Below are 17,847 nucleotides of genomic sequence, written 5' to 3'. Positions count from 1 at the left end.
GACTGACAGAAAATTCCTTGTGTTCCAACTCATCTCATCGAATCTGCTTGGAAAGTCGGTGGCCTAATCAAGCTAAAAATGCATAAGGGTTAGAAGATTTTTCTTCCAAAAATCCATTATCTTCAAGCTCTTAAACCTATTCACCCCCATTAAAAATCCATTATCTTCAAATTCTTGAACCTATTAATATTAACTTCAATTCATTGAAGAAAACCCTATATTTTTCTTTCCAAAAATCTGTCTTCAAGCCCTTAAAACTTATTCAATCCATCCGTTTCAACCTCTTGAATAAAATCATTTTCTAACCAAAAATCCCATTTGGGTTGAAGGAGAGATCTTAAGATTAAAGAAGAGGGGGTGTTTTGATGACTGGTTTTGTTTTGGGGAGACAAATCAAGGGTATTTATTTGGCTAGAGATTGGAGATTAGGACAGTTTAAGTTATTTGATATTTTAATTCGGCTCATTTAAAGGCAAATCATGAGTTTTTTTTTTTTTTTAAATACTTAAAGACTTGATAGAGTAGAACAACCTAAATACTAAAACATAATCATGGCGTTCAGTGTGGACTGCATCACAGTATCCTTGGTTTGAAAACTCAAATGCTTGGGATGTGGATTAGACTTGGATTGAAATCCTGGTAATAATGCCATAGTGTTGGTTGAAATGTAGACGAGCCTATAAGACTGAATTTTATTTTATTTTTTTTGAAAAAGAAAGGGTAATATGTTTGCCAAGCAAAACTCACCCAAATCTTAATCCTAAGAATATTCTTAAAATTCTCCAACTACAAGGCAGTAGCTTTTTAAATCCGTAAATTGATGAATTACTCCATTAATCACAGAATTTCGTAATATTTTCACCCTCAAAATTTTATTTTCAACATTCAAATCTCAATAAGAAAATAGGATTTTTGCGGGAGGTGGATGATGATGATGATGATTATGGGTTTTGGTAAGACAATAAAAAAATATCATTTGCATAATCCTGAAATTTTCCCAATTGCATTTATTTTTTTAGAATTTAACCAAATTAAAGTGTAGCCAAATATTAACTGAATCCACAAAACTCATATTAAAATTATCATCATCAAAAGTCTTAGTCTCAAAGATTTAGGATCAGCTAAACAATTTGTCCCTTCAATCATGTCTAAATACCCTTGTTCCATAATCGCAAGTGTATTCACATCTGCTCATAAAAAATATCCCATCTCACCATCTAAATCAATTTTTGCTTTTTTTTGTATATCCTTCTAACTGGACATACGTTCATAGATAGATGGGATATATGAATCCAATTAGATTCACTGATCAACATAATTGAGTCAAGGACCTACCAACTACTAATCTGACCAGGTGTTTGGCTTTTTTGACATAATTCATCTCATTAACAATAACAACAGTAGACGAGGGAGCTCATCATCCAATAATGTTGTACATCTATTTCAAGAATACAAAATAAAAATAAAAAAACTAGTTCAACAAATTTTCCTTCTGATCGATCCCCTTTTAAATAATCTATCCATCCTGACATAAGAAATCACTTGTTAAAACAAATTGAATTCTGCAGTATCAATCTGCATCCATTTCTTCCAGTGCCGCTTTGGCTGCTGCCTTGGCTCCCTCTAAAAGCTCTTCTGGAACCTGAAAATCTCACCAAAATAAGTAAAAAAAAATTAATCAATCATTATCAAAATGTATGGAACCAAATCAGTTCCTTTTTTCGATAAGTAACTTTCTCATACAACATGGTATTACGGTGGGGGCACTAGTGAACTAGTTCTCCTCCACAAAAATATGTAAAGGAGCTTTCTTGGATGTGGCAGCCCAGCCAAGAAGGGATCTGTGTTTGTCACCTCATTGCAAACCAATCTTCAGAGACATAAAAATAGGCACCCTTCTTCATGCATGGTTAAAAAGGATGCATTTTCAAATTTACTGCACTAGTAGTGTTTGTTTGCTAAGATAATGAGGTCTTCCACACATTTTTTGTTCTTGTTCCACTTAATGTTTTAATATTATGAATCCACCCTAATTTGAGTACGATATGTTCATAATCTTTACACACTGTGTCCACTAACAATCAAATAACTGAATTGGGAATTTCAGTCATCTTTTCTCGTGTGCATCCAAACACCAACATTTCACTTTTTCTTTTTCTTTCAGGCAAATCATTTCTGGGAAAACAACTTCTTCAGAGTGTTTTCTTAGGCATAAAACAGGCCCCAAGTAGGAAAAACACATGTAAGAAAGCCCCCCAACTTGCAGAATTCCTATGTGCACTTTAATATAGAATACTTTTTCCCTTGAAAGAAACCCGACTAAAAATTTCCTGTCAAATAAAGTCGGAAGAGTTAATAGGATTAAATCTATGGTCCAAAGTCCTTTACACCTTAACAGGGTCGGAGCCAGGATTTTTGGTCAGTGGGGGCTAATAAGTGCCAAGTGCTAGCGATGGTCGACCCATAATCTTTCTTTCCTTCTATGTAAATGTTGGGCTCATTACAAAAAATGATGATTGTCCACTAATCATCATAATTGTGACAGAAGATTCCTACTAAATCATAGATGTTAGGACTTGTAAAAAAATCTTAGCTTAGGCATAATATTTCAAAATTTTATTTCCTTCAACATTAAAGTCTGCATAAGAAAGGATTTGTAGGAAGTAGAAGACGATAGATTTTGGTAGGAAACTCAAAAACAACATTTTTATGTTCTCCAAAACATGGGGGATGGCTCTACTATCTATCAAAACATGGGGGATGAATCACCAACTTGTTTTTTGAAGTTCAGTGGGCTCCTTGCGACAGATGCAAACATAGACTTATCTCTAACATCGATCAAAACAGGCAGTTTAAATTACCAATAGTATAAAAAAAATTCAGTTTTGGTAATTATTCGACAGGGGGTTCGATTTGGATAAGTCCAAAAAAGTTTCATTTAAAAATGGGAGAATTTTCGAAAAAAAAAATGCAAGACACATCATCATCTTCAACCTCCCTCAAATCCCTCTGGCTTTTTATGTTTTAAGATTTGAATGTCGAAGAAAATAAAATTTTGAGGATGAAGGGTAAAGTTTTTACCATATTAAATGATTAATTGAAAAATCATTTATTAATTCATTGATTCACCAATTTAATGGGTTAAACTTAATATTTAGAATTTTACAAAATTTTCAAAAAATTAAAAAAAAATCGAGTCTAATACAAAAACAAGAATATCCAGGCCTCTAATATCGATACAAAATGTGGGGAGCTAAATCACCCTTATTTTCCAAAAAATTTTAGAGCTGCTATTGACACCCCAACTTTTACTAATTACACCATAATTTCTTAAATTAATTATCACACCCTAATTAAAGATTAAAACACACCATTCAAGCATTACAAAGGTTTTGCTCAACATTATAATACCTGTTCAAACAATTTCAGAGGTTGTTTACAATTATGATTAGGCTAAAAAATAAGAGCTTCTATTGGCACCCCAACTTTTACTTAAACCTCAACCATTAACTTATTTTCTTTATTTTTAATTGGGGTGTAATAAGTAAAATTTGGGGTGCCAATAGCAGCTCTCATTATTTTAAATAAACTACAAAGGAACATAGCAAGGATGTATGTCGTCAGTTTGAAAAAGGGGGGAGGTACATCTAATATTAATCGAAACATAAGGGCTAAGGTCAGCTTTTATATCTTTTACAACAACATCAGTGCTTCAATGGGGGTAAATCTAATATTTGATCAAACAATCAGCACTTTTTTTTCAAAAAGTTCAGTAGGGGCTATAGCCCCCGCTCATCCCAAGGTGACTCTGCCCCTGCACCTTAATCAGTAAATTTACACATGGAAAATCCATGCACCTATGTCATGGTTCAGTACTGCTTGGTCGAAAACCAGATGTCGTATAACAAACATCCTACAGTGGAATTATGTCTGCCCTACTTATTTTTCATTTTTTGGATCATCAAAAGAATGCAATATTTGGGAGTTTATGATCACCCTATCGATGTTGATCACATTATAATTGAGTTTACCTTCTGATGTTGACGGTTCGATTCATCACATATCCAGCTCATTTCCAATTCAAAAGCTTTGTCTTTTGCTTCATCATGTACTCCGTAGATGCTGAATAACAGAGAAATAGAGTGTCATTGTTGCATTTAAAAGTTGGAACAAAAATTTTGAGGAAGAAGATTGTACCCGAATCAGAAAAGTTTAAGGATTTAGGAGGATAACCTAAAAATACCTCTTTCAAGTATCAAAGTTAACATGGCCAAGGAATAACGCTTTCAATTTTCTTCAGTTCTTTTGCTTGCTTTCAAAGTGTGTAAAAAAAAGCTAATTGATTTGAATCCCAAAAGGTATGTTGTACAAAATATTTATTAAACAAACAGAAAGCTTTAATAACTAATTCCAAAAAAAAAAAAATTACAAATTCAAATAGGTAAAGCTACAAACATGTCACAGAATCAAAGCATCAGCCAATGTGGCATATTTCAGCCCAACACTCCTCCAGGTGGAAGAAAGAGTGATGTTTCTATTTCCTTGTTTAATTTTCAAAGAAATTAGTCAATGATTCTAATGTGTATGGGTAAGTAACAAATAAATTATAGGTATAGACATGGCACTATCGACATGGCCAATCCAATGGTCATCTATCAGGTGGACAGTCTAGATTGGCCACATCAGCCCTCCACATGTAAAGAAAAGAAAAGAAAATCACGCTACTTTTAATAGAGTTTCTGATCATGAAGGTTTGCAAGGCGATGTGGGGGCAACTTGCAGAACAGAGAAAAAAGAAAGGATGTCAACAGAACCACTCACATCTTGGCAACTTCAATAACTCCTTCCCTGCAAGTCATTTCAGAAAGCTTCAACTTTTCGATTTCTCTGTCCACAGCTTCCATTTAAACGTATCAGAACCATCATTAAATGTGTTAACATGAGAAAAAACAAATACAAAACCAGTGGGAATTAAATGGACAAAGTGAAATGCCAGAAGGGATATGGATAAGTCCCCTGTAAACCATTCAATGAAATACAACATTGTCATTCATCATTTACATCCAACCTCATTATAAACCAACAAAAGTGGAGCAAATATAAGCAACCATCAAGTAGAAGACATGGCAGTCTTAACAATGGATACAAGCATTCATAGTGCATTGTTGCCACGATAAGATGGCTCACTTAAGAGATTGTTATAGGGTGCACAGGATCCACCATAATAGTCCAATCTATCTATTTCTTTTTGGATGCTGCAAAAATGTGGTGGAATGATGTCTAAGAGGTCATCAGAGAAAAAAGATTCATTACAAGTCGTACTAGAACAGATAATTAAACCAAAGAAAACTTGGAAAAAAAACTCAAAAATGATTCAGAAATGAGCTGAGCCTAAAGCACTACGATGACCTATAACAAATTTGAAAGGACATGAGAAAGTTGTCTACAAGTTGGAGCGAATTAGAGAAAGGAAAACTAGAGACTTTGATAATGCTAGGTGCATTAAAGGCGAACATGAGTGTCTTGGCAATGATGTAACCAGACTCAACACTTTGCCACCCAAATCTCCCGTGGAAAATAAAGAAAAAACGACTAGAACGGAGGTTAGTCAAAGACTTTCCACATCATAGAAGCAAAAGAATTTGAGAAAGAGACGAAGGATGAAACTATCATTTATGCATTGGTCACAAAAGAGGACTCCCCTGCCTCAACTATGGACCTGAACAAGTGGGGCCCGTGCTTAAAGAATTTAGAGACATCTTTCCTGATGATCTTCCAAAAGAGCTTCCCCCAATCCATGATATCCAACATGAAATTGATCTCATCCCCAGGGCGACTCTTCTAAATTTGTCGCACTATAGAATGAACCCTATTGAGTATGGAGAATTAAAGAAGTAAATTCACAAGCTTCTAAAAAAGGGTTCGTCAGAGAGAGTATGAATCCATGTGTTGTGCCTGCCCTCCTCACACCTAAAAATGATAGTTATTGGCGAATGTGCAAGATTACCATCAAGTATAGGTTTCCAATACCGAGGCTTGATGATATATTGGATATGATGGCAGGTGCCACTATCTTTTCAAAGATAAATCTTAAAAATGGCTACCATCAAATTTGCATCCGTCTAGGGGATGAGTGGAAAACCACCTTCAAAATGAATGATGGTTTGTACGACAGTAGTTGGTCATGCCCTTTGGGCTAACTAACCCCTCGAGAACCTTTCTGAGTGTTATGACACAATAGTTGAGACCCTGTATAGGTAAGTTCCTAGTGGTTTACTTTGATGATATTGTACGAGTTGTTAGTCATGCCCTTTAGGCTAACTAACACCCCGAGTACCCTTATGAAGGTTATGACACAAGTGTTGAGAGCCTTTATAGGTAAGTTCCTAATGGTTTACTTTGATGATATTGTGATTTACAGCCTTTCAGGAACAACACCTAACTCACTTGAGACAAGTCTACAATGTTCTTAAGAAAGAACAACTCTATGCTAATCACAAGAAGTGTTCATTCATGTCCAATCAATATCTTCATAGGTTTCATAGTTTCCTCTGACGAGGTCTGTAGATCCTAAGAAAATCAAAGCCATAGTGGAATGGCATAAACCACAAAACATTCATGAGGTTCGTAGCTTTCATGGTCTAGCTACATTTTATAGGTAGTTCATCAAAGGATTCAACTCCATTATGTCCCCCATTACATAGTGCATACGCAAAGAGGAATTCAAATGGACGAATGCCACAACTAAGGCATTTAAGGAGATCAAGTCAAGGATAACCGAAGCTCCTATCATGCACCTCCCTGACTTTTTAAAAGTCTTTGAAGTAGCCTGTGATGCTTCAGCGGTAGGTATTGGTGGAGTTCTGAGCCAGGAAAACCACTCGATTACATACTTTAACAAGAAACTAAATGATGCAAAACAAAAGTACTCCTCCTATGACAAAGAATTCTACGTGGTAGTCCAATCCTTGAGATATTGGAGACATTACCTATTGTCGCAAAAGTTTGTTTTGTTCTCAGATCACAAGGCTCTGAGATACCTTAACTCCCAGAAGAAATTAAACCCAAGACATGCTAAGTGGGTTGAGTTTATTAAAGAGTACACATTTGTACTTGAGCACAACGCAGGAATTGAGAATAAATTTGCCGACACAATGAGCCGCAAGGTTGCACTACTGCACTACTGCACTCCATGAGTGTAGAAGTGACTTGAGTGGATTAGAGGTGATTATCCCATGTGCCCAGATTTTGAGGAGTTATATGCATCAGTCTCAAGAAATCAGATTAGGAGTAATAGAGAGTTTGTCTTAAAAGATGGATTTTGTTTAGAGGTAGTAAACCGTGCGATCCCCGTGCATCCTTACGAGACTTTTCTAGTTTGGGAGCTCCACATAAGTGGAGTACCCAGTCATTTTGACCGAGACAAAACCATTGTTCTCGTTGAGGATCGTTTCTATCGGCCAAGTCTCAAGCAAGACGTAGCTAGGAGTACAGCACAATGTAGGACATGTCAGCTGGCGAAATAAAAAAAGCAAAACACGAGTTTGTATATTGCTTTGCCAGTGCCACATTCCATGTGGCAAGACATTAGTATGGATTTCGTGTTAGGCCTCCCAAACACTATTCGGAAGCATGACTATATTTGTGATAGTGGACCATTTCTCGAAAATGGCTCACTTCATTGCTTGTTCCAAGACCTTCAATCACACCCAACTCACTCTCGAGACGATCACGCCCAGCTCACTCTCTTGGAATGATCACATCCAAATTCATTTGTTGGGACGATCGCACCCACTGTTCTACCCTGGGACAATCACGCCCACTAATTCTACCCACGTGGGACAATCACACCCAATATAGCTCCCCTGGAACAATCACACCCGTTCCACTCCTCTAGGACGATCACACCCAATTTCACTTTTTCTAGGATCATTCGCCATTACAACATAACAACAGGTACCTCTATTACCCCAATGTTCATCACAAACAAAAATGAATAAAATTCCACATAAAATCATCCTTTTAAAAGAAGTGAATAACACTCACTCATTGGCCAATGCGTCATTTAGTCGAATTTTAGAATTCAATGTTCGTGATATGCACTGGTCAACCACCCATCACCAACTCAATATTATCATTCCCTCACATCCATCATGTCAATATATAAAATAAATTAACTTGGAAAATAGAACACAGTCATCATCACTAAAAAAAAAATTGAAGTTGAAGGGGTATTATTATTATTAAAAAAATTGAAGTTAAAAGGGTAAAAGATAAAAAACAATAAAGTGGGTTAAAGAGGAAATATAGTAAAGTTAGAGGGAGTGAAGAATAAAAGTTAATAAAGTGGATCCCACTTGAAGTTCGATGTGATGTTAATCCATTAAAATTGTAGCCTGATGGAGGTTTTGTCTCCCACAAAATTGTAGCAAGTATAGGCCCTACAGTTGTGTTTTATTATATAGACTAAAGTTCGTTTTGTACCATACGCAAAGGCATCCTCTTTGGGATTAAGGGGATAAAAGAACATAAAATAAAATTAAGGGGCATTATTAAAAAACATTGAGGTTAAAGGGTAAAAGATGAAAAACAAGAAAGTGGGTTATAGGAGTAAAAGAGGAAATATAGTAAAGTTAGAGGGGGTAAAGAGGAAAGGAACAAAATGCGCCCCCCAAAAACTATAGTTGGATGGGATGTTTATCCTAGCTTGATGCCTGGATAGAAGTTTGTTCCCTACAAAAGTGGGCCCTATAATTGTGTTTTATATATATATATATATATATATATATATATATCGGGTGGCGTTCGGGAGCCAACACGTTTGTCCTATGTGGCTTAAAAGTTTCAAATTGAGATGATTTTTTGTGAGGGTGATCTCTATGGTGAGAAGATCATTCTCACCAAAAATCAGCCAAATCTGAATCTTCTAAGTCCATCAAAAGTGGTTTAGAATTGTGAACCGTCGATTTTTTACCAAAAATTTGTAAATCACTTTTGATGGACTTAAAAATTTCAGATTCTGCTGATTTTTTGTGAGGACTTTGATCATGTATGTTAAATGCTTGTTCAGTTAGTTTGCTTCAAAATTTTCATTTATAATTGTTTAATCTTGGTTTATATCTTGCTTATAATGGTATGGGGTTTATATCATGACTCAAAATCTAACACCAAATCATGGGGATTCGTGTTAAATTTTGGGGGTGTGACATCACTAATGTGAGAGCAAATGATGAGGAGACATGAGTTACTAGATACAATTGGTTTACATCAAGGATCGGCTTCGAGTCCATAATTAGTTTTCTCTAGTTATAGATGAAGTAACTACTCATATTCAAAAGCAAATATCTTAGTACATGTTATTTGTAGATGTAGTATTAGTTGATGAGATTAAAATGGGAGCCAATGCAAAACTAGAATATGTACAAAGGTGTTGGAATCCAAGAGATTTCTAATAAAGACACCAAGACCAAGTATGTAGAGTGTAAATTTAGCACTAGCATCCATGAAGAGGAACATCCAACAAAAATTGATGGTCTAGAATTATCATAAGGATGGAAAGATCGGATGATGCTGCCATAGAATCAAAGCTAGATGATTTAAGTGGAGGTGCGCTTCTGAAGTGCTATAAGACCTATACATACCAACCAAATTTAAAGGAAAATTTTATAAGACAATAATGTTGAGTGTTGTGTTATCCTCCTCCACTCCCGGGTGTCACATGCCCATGCATCGTGCCCTAATTCGACCCATGACCCTCTTATATTCATAGTTGCGCCTTCCCCATTAGATTAGTCTTTTGGGGTAAAAATGGTTTGTCAATAGACCAGCTATGTTTAATAGAATGATGGAGTTCAAGAAGTATCATGGAGATGAGGACATTGATGTGGATCAGTGGAAAGAATAAGAAAGACAATTAGAAATGGAGGCATTCAAGATAAAGTTAATTGAGATGATAAGAGCACATTCAACAAAGGCTCATTCAGACCTAGTTAGAAGAAAAAAAACAAGTTGAAAGTTCTAAAATGGATAGAGGAAGGCCCAAAAGAACGTGGGAGAATATTAAAGTGGAAATGAACACATTTCCAATAATATAAGACATAACTCTAGACAAAATTGAATGGAGGAATTGGATTCGTCAAGCAAAATACAAATCTTTGAGAAAAGGCCTTGACATGGCGTACAATCAAGATAAGTACCATAAATAAAAGTATAAAACAATTGCAATGCTTACGTTTTTGCAGCTTGCCTTCCCTTTCCAATCGCAGCACCGAAATATCTCTACAAAAAGTTCCAAGGCAATTAGTAAAATGAAAAAAGATAACATAAAACTTGATCATAGAAAATGTGATGTTCTAGTCAGAATATTCCACTATGTTGCAGTTAAGATTAGATCAAAACAAAACTTACAAGTGTTAGATGCAGGCAAAAGAATTAAGCATCAAATGTATATGTTCTTCCCTAAAAAGTTTGGCTTTTGCAGCATTAACTCACATAGGAAATACCAGAGGGTTCAACCAAGTATAATTGCGGTCCATCTCTGTCATAACCTCCAAGAATTACTCCACACCCAAAAGGTCTGCACCATCATCAATTCAAGTGTTCAAGAAAAAAAAAATTAGAAACCATAGTAATAAATTAAAAAAGGGAAGAAAATGCTTCAATGGGTAATAAGATAACACTATATGCTCCCAAACCTCAGCCACCAATAAAGTGTGCACAGATGCACATAACTAGCAACACGGTCAGCAAGTTCCTTCACAGGTATGGGCTCCCCATAAACCCTGCATAACGAGTCTGTCACTAACACAAGAACATACGAAACAATAATAAGTTACTATTAAGCAGTTTATCTTTAAGATTTTGTTAAAGACTTGTCCAACATGGCAAGCAAAGGTTATCATGAAGTTGTCAAGTTGCATGTGCAACCATGGTTTAGCATCTTGGTATCACTTGGTGCATTGATAAACCCTTTTTTATATAGGCATCATACATTAACGGGTGGAACAAGGAATCTCATATGAGCCCGGTACAAGACAATAAACTGTGTGCAACTAATGTAGCCTTAGCTTAGTTGTTCTGAATCTTTGGTAGGTCTTCTCTTTTTTTATAGGTATAAGGTTAGTGGTTAGCAAATGAAGTTGGGGTTCAAGAGGGTTTGAACCTAGGACATGGGAACAACACTCAATGTGTCTTACCACTTAACTAAGTTGGCACTTTAGTAGGTCTTCTAGAACACTTAATCAGTAAATTTCATTATTGGTCAAAAAATGAATGTCCATTGTGATTTTTCATCTGTGGTAAACCTTAATATTTCTTTCCTTTTTTACATATTTTTTTGTTATTTGAAGTATGAAAGTGATTATGATATGTGTGTGTGTGTGCATGTGTGTATTTATGCACTAAGGAATTCCTTGAGTTTAGAAGTTTTGCTGTATATACATATAGAAATTTGTATCTAAAGTTGATATGCTTGGGATCAAACCAATGCTCTGGTGGTAGTCGTAGAGAAAATCAACTAGTTGACCCACACAAGATCAAACCCTTGATTTAATTTTTTGGATATTGTGTACTGGCTGGCAAGAAGAAAATAAAAATTCAGCTGGTTGAAGTATACATGCAACCATGTGCTGTCCTAGATTTTTTAGAGTGGCTGAATCTAACATTTATATTATTGTTGACAAGCAACACAAATGTCCCACTCTACTGAGCATTGCTTCACAATGTTAACCTTTCATAATTAGTCGCTTCGGACTTGGTTCGTGCGACAATTTGCCTCCCATCAGCAGCTAATCCAGCCACAGCCTACAATTGAGAAAGAACCAGGGACTTAGACACAAGTTAGCAAATAAGAACAAAAGAACAGAAGATCACAACTGCATAAGAGCATATTCAACTTCCATAACAAAAAATGTCTGCAATATAATAAACCATGTCATTCTTTCGTATGTGAATGTGTTGGTGAGGTAGTGAGTTGGGCATCACAACCTATCTACTACCCTCACCAAGTTACACTCAGAAAGTGTTGTATGAGTGGAAGTGAGTTGGAATAGTGACCTTGCAAGTGGAACAGCAAGCTCCACCCAGTTGCACTATGGGACAAACCCCAAACAATTCCAAAACCCATTTGGGAAGAAAATATAAGGAAAACCATTCCACTTATATTACTTTTATCCGGTTGCAGGAAGGGGTACACTTTGTTTCCTAACATCACTATTCTTTTTCCATACAAATCATATCTTAGCTTTAAGTAAATTCCTGGTTTATCAGTTGGTTCAATCCACATGGTTTACAGTTTGCCACACCTTCAATGAATTTCAGGGAGATACATTGCAAAATAGGTTTACCATTCATCGGATTTTAGGGATCTAGGAAACCATGCAACAACACAAACCCCAAGCATGTTATCATGTCTCAACTGGCCAATATTGAAAGAAATGCTTTGGTACTGCATAGGGAAGTAATTACCTCACTCCCTTTAACTTGAATAATTATATCTAATATCATATTGCAGATCCTTCTTACAATGCCCTGCTCTATTGGCATGGTTCAGTCTCATTCCATCTTGGTTGAGTTGTCTCTCATTCAAGGAACCAATACATGAGTAGTTATCATCTTGTAGGAACCTAATCGAAGTACCTCAATCCATTTTTTATAGTATGTTTATTCTAAAAACGTATGAAAAATAAATCGCTTAAAATTTAATATCCAAATCTTTGCATATTGAGTTATACCTTTATCGCCAAAATATCTCGTTCTACCTCCTTGTGTCTCAGTTGAGACATTTGTATCATTGACTTATTAAGACATAGAACGTGACCAAGATTTAAAACTTTGTTTAAGAAATAGCAAAACAATTAATTAGGGATGTGGCCATTAACAATATATAAAAAGGAAATGTTAACACACGGATATTAGCGACCTCCAAAACCTATTTTTTCCATAGAAATCTTAGAAAGCTATCATATTATTTCTAGTGGGAAAATATGCAATGGCAGTAGTGTGTCCAATGGCATCTTGCGAATCATATATCTAGTCCCTCTAGAGATACTCCCTATTCTTACTCCTTATTTTTACACCCATTATCAGCTATAGATTTTAAAAAACTACATGACACTTTATTTACTTTTAAGCTAATCTTTTGAGCCAATCCATTTACTTGAAAGCATTTATTGTACGAATCCAAAACTCCATCAATGTTGAGGAACAACAAAACCAATAGGGAGGTTCATGTTTTGTTGAAAATTTCAATGTCCAATGAGAGTTGAGGCATTCCCTAAGGAAATTGATCCCTAGGAAACCTACATTGGTCCCTAGGGAAAATGTATCAAATGCAACAATGGACCCTAGAAAAAACGATCTAAAATATGACTCATTAGCCATTCAAACCCAACAATTTTTTTCTTTTAATAATTCAAAGATCTTTATTAATAGCATGGTCGAGGAGACCATGAGGCAAAGTACAAACAAGAGGAAAAAGAAAGTAACAAAAAGAAGACGAAACTCAAAGCAAACTACACATCACTGCTACAAACCCAATCCCATTTGGCTATGAAGTCTTCAAAGAAGACCCCCTTAAGACTCAGAGAAAATCTTGCTCCAAATAAAGATTGACCCCAAGATAGAAAAAATAATGTTTTGGACCCAACAACGGTTTGGTGGAGTACAATGTACACCCTCTTTCTGGAGATGAATTCCAATAAATGACCTCTTTTATGCTTGGCTCCACCAAATATTTCTTTTTCTTTTGTGGAACTTTTACAAGTCCATCCTTGACCCATGAGAGAGTCAACCAAACAATCTTTCTAAGTTCTAATATAGATCTAAAGTTCAAAATTAAGAAAACTAGTTTTAGAATCTAAAAAAAATAAAAATAAAAATAAATAAATAAAATGTAACCACCAGTCTTTAAACATTCAGCCCCACAAACTCACAAACATAAAGAAAAAAACATCACATCTTCACTATTACTCCAAATAAGTCCTCCATATCTCATCTTCACCAGCATTTGCTCTCATTATTTCCACTTTTCTTGTTCATCCAAGGCAACCTTATTTCCCTTTTTCTAGCATCTTATTTCAATGTATGACCTATTTTATGCCTAGCTCCATCAAATATCTTTTTCTTCTCTGGAACTTTTACAAGTTCAATCTTGACCCATGAGAAAAACAAGCAAACAATCCTTCTGACATAGATCCACAGTTCAAAATTAAGAAAATTAGTCTTAAAATCTCAAATATAAATATAACCCTACCTTTTTAACATTGGCCACCAAAAACTCACAAACACAAATAGATCACATCTTCACCATCTCTCCAACTTCCCCTACATTCTCACTCATTATTTCCATTTTTTTATTCATGCCAAACAACCTTATAGGAGAAATGATACCACATCTTATGGAAATAAAGATGGCCGAAATTATGATCTTGAATGCACTTGTAATTGGCAAAACACAATTGCCACGCTAACCTAGTATTAACATGTCAACCCCATTCACCTTGTTTCTTCCATCTCTATCTCTAGACATTCGACCTATTTTGTCTCTCTCAAACTAACTCAATTTCTAAGAATGCAACATTTTAAACAAACATGGAAATGAATGATTCTATCAACCATTCTTGTTCAAGTGAGCACTACCAAGAAAAATCATCCTATGTATTCCACACAAAATACATTTGCTTGATTGTATTAAAAGTCATTTTCCATGGAATTTAAAATCCCTGGGAAAATGGTAGTGGAAAATGATTAGGGTGGAAAAATGAAATTCCATTAATTGATTGCATCTACAAAACACCAAGGAAAAAATTTCAGAGGAGGTGGAGGAGGAGGAACAGGAAGAAGAAGAAGAAGAGGGTGGCCGACAACGACAAAGACGGTGATGTTGGTGGAGACGGCGACAATAGTGGTGGTGGGGAAGAAGGGTGGATTTGATTTTTCAATGGAGATAGATGGAAAAATGAAATCCACATTATGTTGGATTTTTGGATGAGGGTGGATATCCATATTCCATGGAAAAAATCAATCAAACATGATGAAAATTTGATTTTCCATGAAAAATGGATTTTCCACCCATTTTCCATGTGCACTCAAAAACACCCTTATTATTTATTTATTTTTTAGAGAAAAGAAGACCTACAAGGTCATTCAACCAATTCCAAGTTCTCCAAGATCAAAGCCAATTATTTACTAGAAACGCATTGCACGAGTACCAACATATCATTCCTCTTAAGTGTGTTTGTCCTACAAAGAATCAAGTCATGAAAGGATGACTTTTTCTCAAGTTTAAGTTGAGGTTTGGTTTAGATAGTAGGAGGATCCTTGAAGCTAATGAGCTTTCTTAGCAGGGTACAACATTTGTCCATTTACGGCCCTCTTTGTTCTTCTGCAAAACCAACAATAGAGTTCTCAAACAATAACACCAGCATCACAAATCTCTTCCCCACCACAAATTCCTACTCTATCAACTAAAAATAAGAAAACATGTGTTTATGTTACCATAGGAATTACAATGGGTACTTTTGTGTTGGTTGCTTTTGGTCGTTGTTTTTTGCATCTTCTTCCATAAAAGTAAGAGCATTATTGATCCAATTATAAGCTTAGAGAACTTCGAGAGTTATCACATACAACTTAAGACGCTAGAGGAGGAACTAGAAGATTTTATTGTATATTGCTCAATCCATGAGAGTACATCGATTTGAAGAACTGCAACCAGCAACATATAAGAAGAAAGTGTGAAATGGGTGCTTAAGAGAAAGATAGGGAACGTGGCCAATTGTGATGGCAACAAATGCATCAACTGCAGTAAATGCTCTCAAGATTTGGCTTGGCCCAATCTAAGCCTTTTTGAGAAGTAACTTAAAAGTAAATAAATTAAGTGTCATCTCATCACTCTTTGGCCATAGATTTTTAAAATCTACGGTTGATTGGGTATAAAATAGGGAATCAGAATAGAGAGAATCCCTACAAGTACCATATATGTGTGTATCCATATGCGCGCAATAGATACAAATTACAAGACCCCACCAAGGCCTATGGGAGCATCAACCCTCCCACGCAAAAGTTGAACACTCTTAACATCACATATTTCCTTGTTCCTAAGAGGACAAAACCCCCCATTCAAATATTTGTTCTTCCATGGGAAAAGAATCTCAAAAGGAGTTCATAACAGCAAATCTCATCAGAAATGCTTCAGTTAAACTCTACGTTACTCAAATACTTCAAGGCAGGGTCACATCCATAATACATTTCCTATCAGATAATTCCACATTAAGTGAAAATGTGGTTGTCATAGGTTGAACTAGTTCGAATTTTTTCACCCGTTCTTCAAAAGTAATCATTTCTTCCTTCAATCTCCAAATTAACATCTGATATATCTGACAACTAGTAACCAATAATCAATAAATACCTTGACAGTTCTCTGCAAAGATGCATTTTAACACTAGCACACTCAAATTTTAAATTTGGCAACCAATTTGATCTATCTTTAATCTTGATGATATATGAAATATATATACCCTGAGAGAAAATATTTGATTCTCTGAAACCTCCTCGGAAACAACGAAAACAAAGTGAACCCATGAAAATTACCATGCCAGAGTGGCGATGAACTGAGTGGATTCTCCTATTCGAACCTGGCAACATCATCTTCGACGCTATGAGCTTCTCTACACCCTATGATCGATCAAAACCAACATCAGGTGAAGATAAAAAACAAAACCCTAAAATAAAAAAAATAAAAGTGGATTAAGGGCTTCAATTCATTCACCATAACAATCCCATCCTTGCATTTGATCCCAATAACAGTTCTGCAAACAAGAAGATGGAGGAAGAAAAACCAGCCAATAAAATTATTAAAGGAGAAGAAATTTTCATTTAAAAATGGATGATAATATATATACCCGCTGTTATCGACGGCTTTGGCAGCGTATTCGATCTGAAATACGCGGCCGTCTGGAGAGAATGTGGTGACAGAAAGATCGTAACCAGTTCCAATGCTGCTCATTCTCTCTCTCTCTCTCTCTCTTCCTTGTACTCAAAATTTAATAAATAAGCTCCTTTCTTGGATCACAGGAAACTGAAGAAAGAAAGAAAGAAAGAGACGGGACTCTCGTCACATGGTTTAAACTCGGTATCTCGTCTCGTCTCGGCTCGGCTCGTTCAGCTCTGATACCGAGTCATCTCAGACGAGTTTTCCATTTGAGACATCTTGTGCATGGTTTTTAAAATCGGTATCGCATCTCGTCTCGCTCAGCTACAATACCGAGTTGTCTCGGACGAGTTTTCCGATACGTTTGAGACGTCTCGTGAGATAACTCAAAAAATTACACTGTGAGACGTAAAACTCGATCAAAAAATGACTTTGTGAGTTAGTCTCGTTCAGCTCTGATATCGAGTGTGGACATGGGATTTTCTTCATTTTTTTTTCACGGGTCCCTCCACTTTTGGGTGTTTTAGAGTTGCCACCATTCATGTTTGGAGATGGTGCGTGAATTGTCACCCGATGTCATATTTTTGGAAATCATATCATTTTGACATTTGATGACTCTCGTAGGATAATACACATGATTTAACTTTTGATTCAAAGGTAAAGGGGTCCATTTATAGAGTAGGGAAGGTGTTAGGCACCTTACTCCATCCACCGTACGTGGTAACCTCGGATTCAGTATTTTAAAATAAAAAAAGAAAAGCAAAATCGGAAAGAGTCGATGTGTGCCCTCAAGTGTGAGGGGGCTTTCGATGTTGGTTCAAATCATTGAGGGCACCTTTATTGAAGAAGGGGCCCTTTGGTGATTTAAATCATTGTGATGTGTGCAAATGTGTAGAGAAGAGGGTGAGTAGAGAAGGGGG

The 17,847-nt window shown here is 35.9% G+C and overlaps 1 protein-coding gene across 3 annotated transcripts; it reads right to left on the bottom strand.

Annotated features, from left to right (window-relative positions):
- Positions 1-1,332: 1,332 nt before the first annotated feature.
- On the bottom strand, positions 1,333-17,084 carry LOC147396351 (proteasome subunit alpha type-3). Of its 3 annotated transcripts, none has more exons than XM_086450006.1 (10): positions 16,899-17,084; positions 16,766-16,805; positions 16,588-16,671; positions 11,729-11,802; positions 10,695-10,781; positions 10,492-10,576; positions 10,232-10,278; positions 4,822-4,848; positions 4,032-4,122; positions 1,333-1,642 (listed from the first exon to the last, which is right to left on the bottom strand). In XM_086450006.1, the coding sequence occupies exons 1-10, from the start codon at positions 17,000-17,002 to the stop codon at positions 1,571-1,573; spliced, it is 711 nt and encodes a 236-aa protein (XP_086306132.1). In that variant the 5' UTR covers positions 17,003-17,084; the 3' UTR covers positions 1,333-1,570. The 3 variants fall into 3 exon arrangements, with proteins under 3 accessions (XP_086306132.1, XP_086306131.1, XP_086306133.1); XM_086450005.1 differs by having other exon boundaries at positions 4,822-4,887; positions 16,899-17,082; XM_086450007.1 differs by lacking the exon at positions 4,822-4,848.
- Positions 17,085-17,847: the final 763 nt, after the last annotated feature.

The sequence above is a fragment of the Akebia trifoliata genome, chromosome 8, assembly GCF_017979445.1.
Source record: "Akebia trifoliata isolate Shusen 1 chromosome 8, ASM1797944v1, whole genome shotgun sequence".
Taxonomy (NCBI): Eukaryota; Viridiplantae; Streptophyta; class Magnoliopsida; order Ranunculales; family Lardizabalaceae; genus Akebia; species Akebia trifoliata.
This window is presented reverse-complemented; position numbering and strand designations above follow the sequence as displayed.

What these genes read in the sequence shown, in the direction of transcription:
- LOC147396351 (XM_086450005.1), bottom strand. Translation starts at nt 17,002, where the DNA reads ATGAGCAGCATTGGAACTGGTTACGATCTTTCTGTCACCACATTCTCT. An exon ending in TTCATCGCCACTCTGGCATG is followed by an intron (nt 11,803 to 16,587) that starts GTAATTTTCATG and finishes TCTCAATTGTAG; the next exon opens with GCTGTGGCTGGATTAGCTGC. An exon ending in AACCCTCTGGTATTTCCTAT is followed by an intron (nt 10,279 to 10,491) that starts GTGAGTTAATGC and finishes AACTTTTTGTAG; the next exon opens with AGATATTTCGGTGCTGCGAT.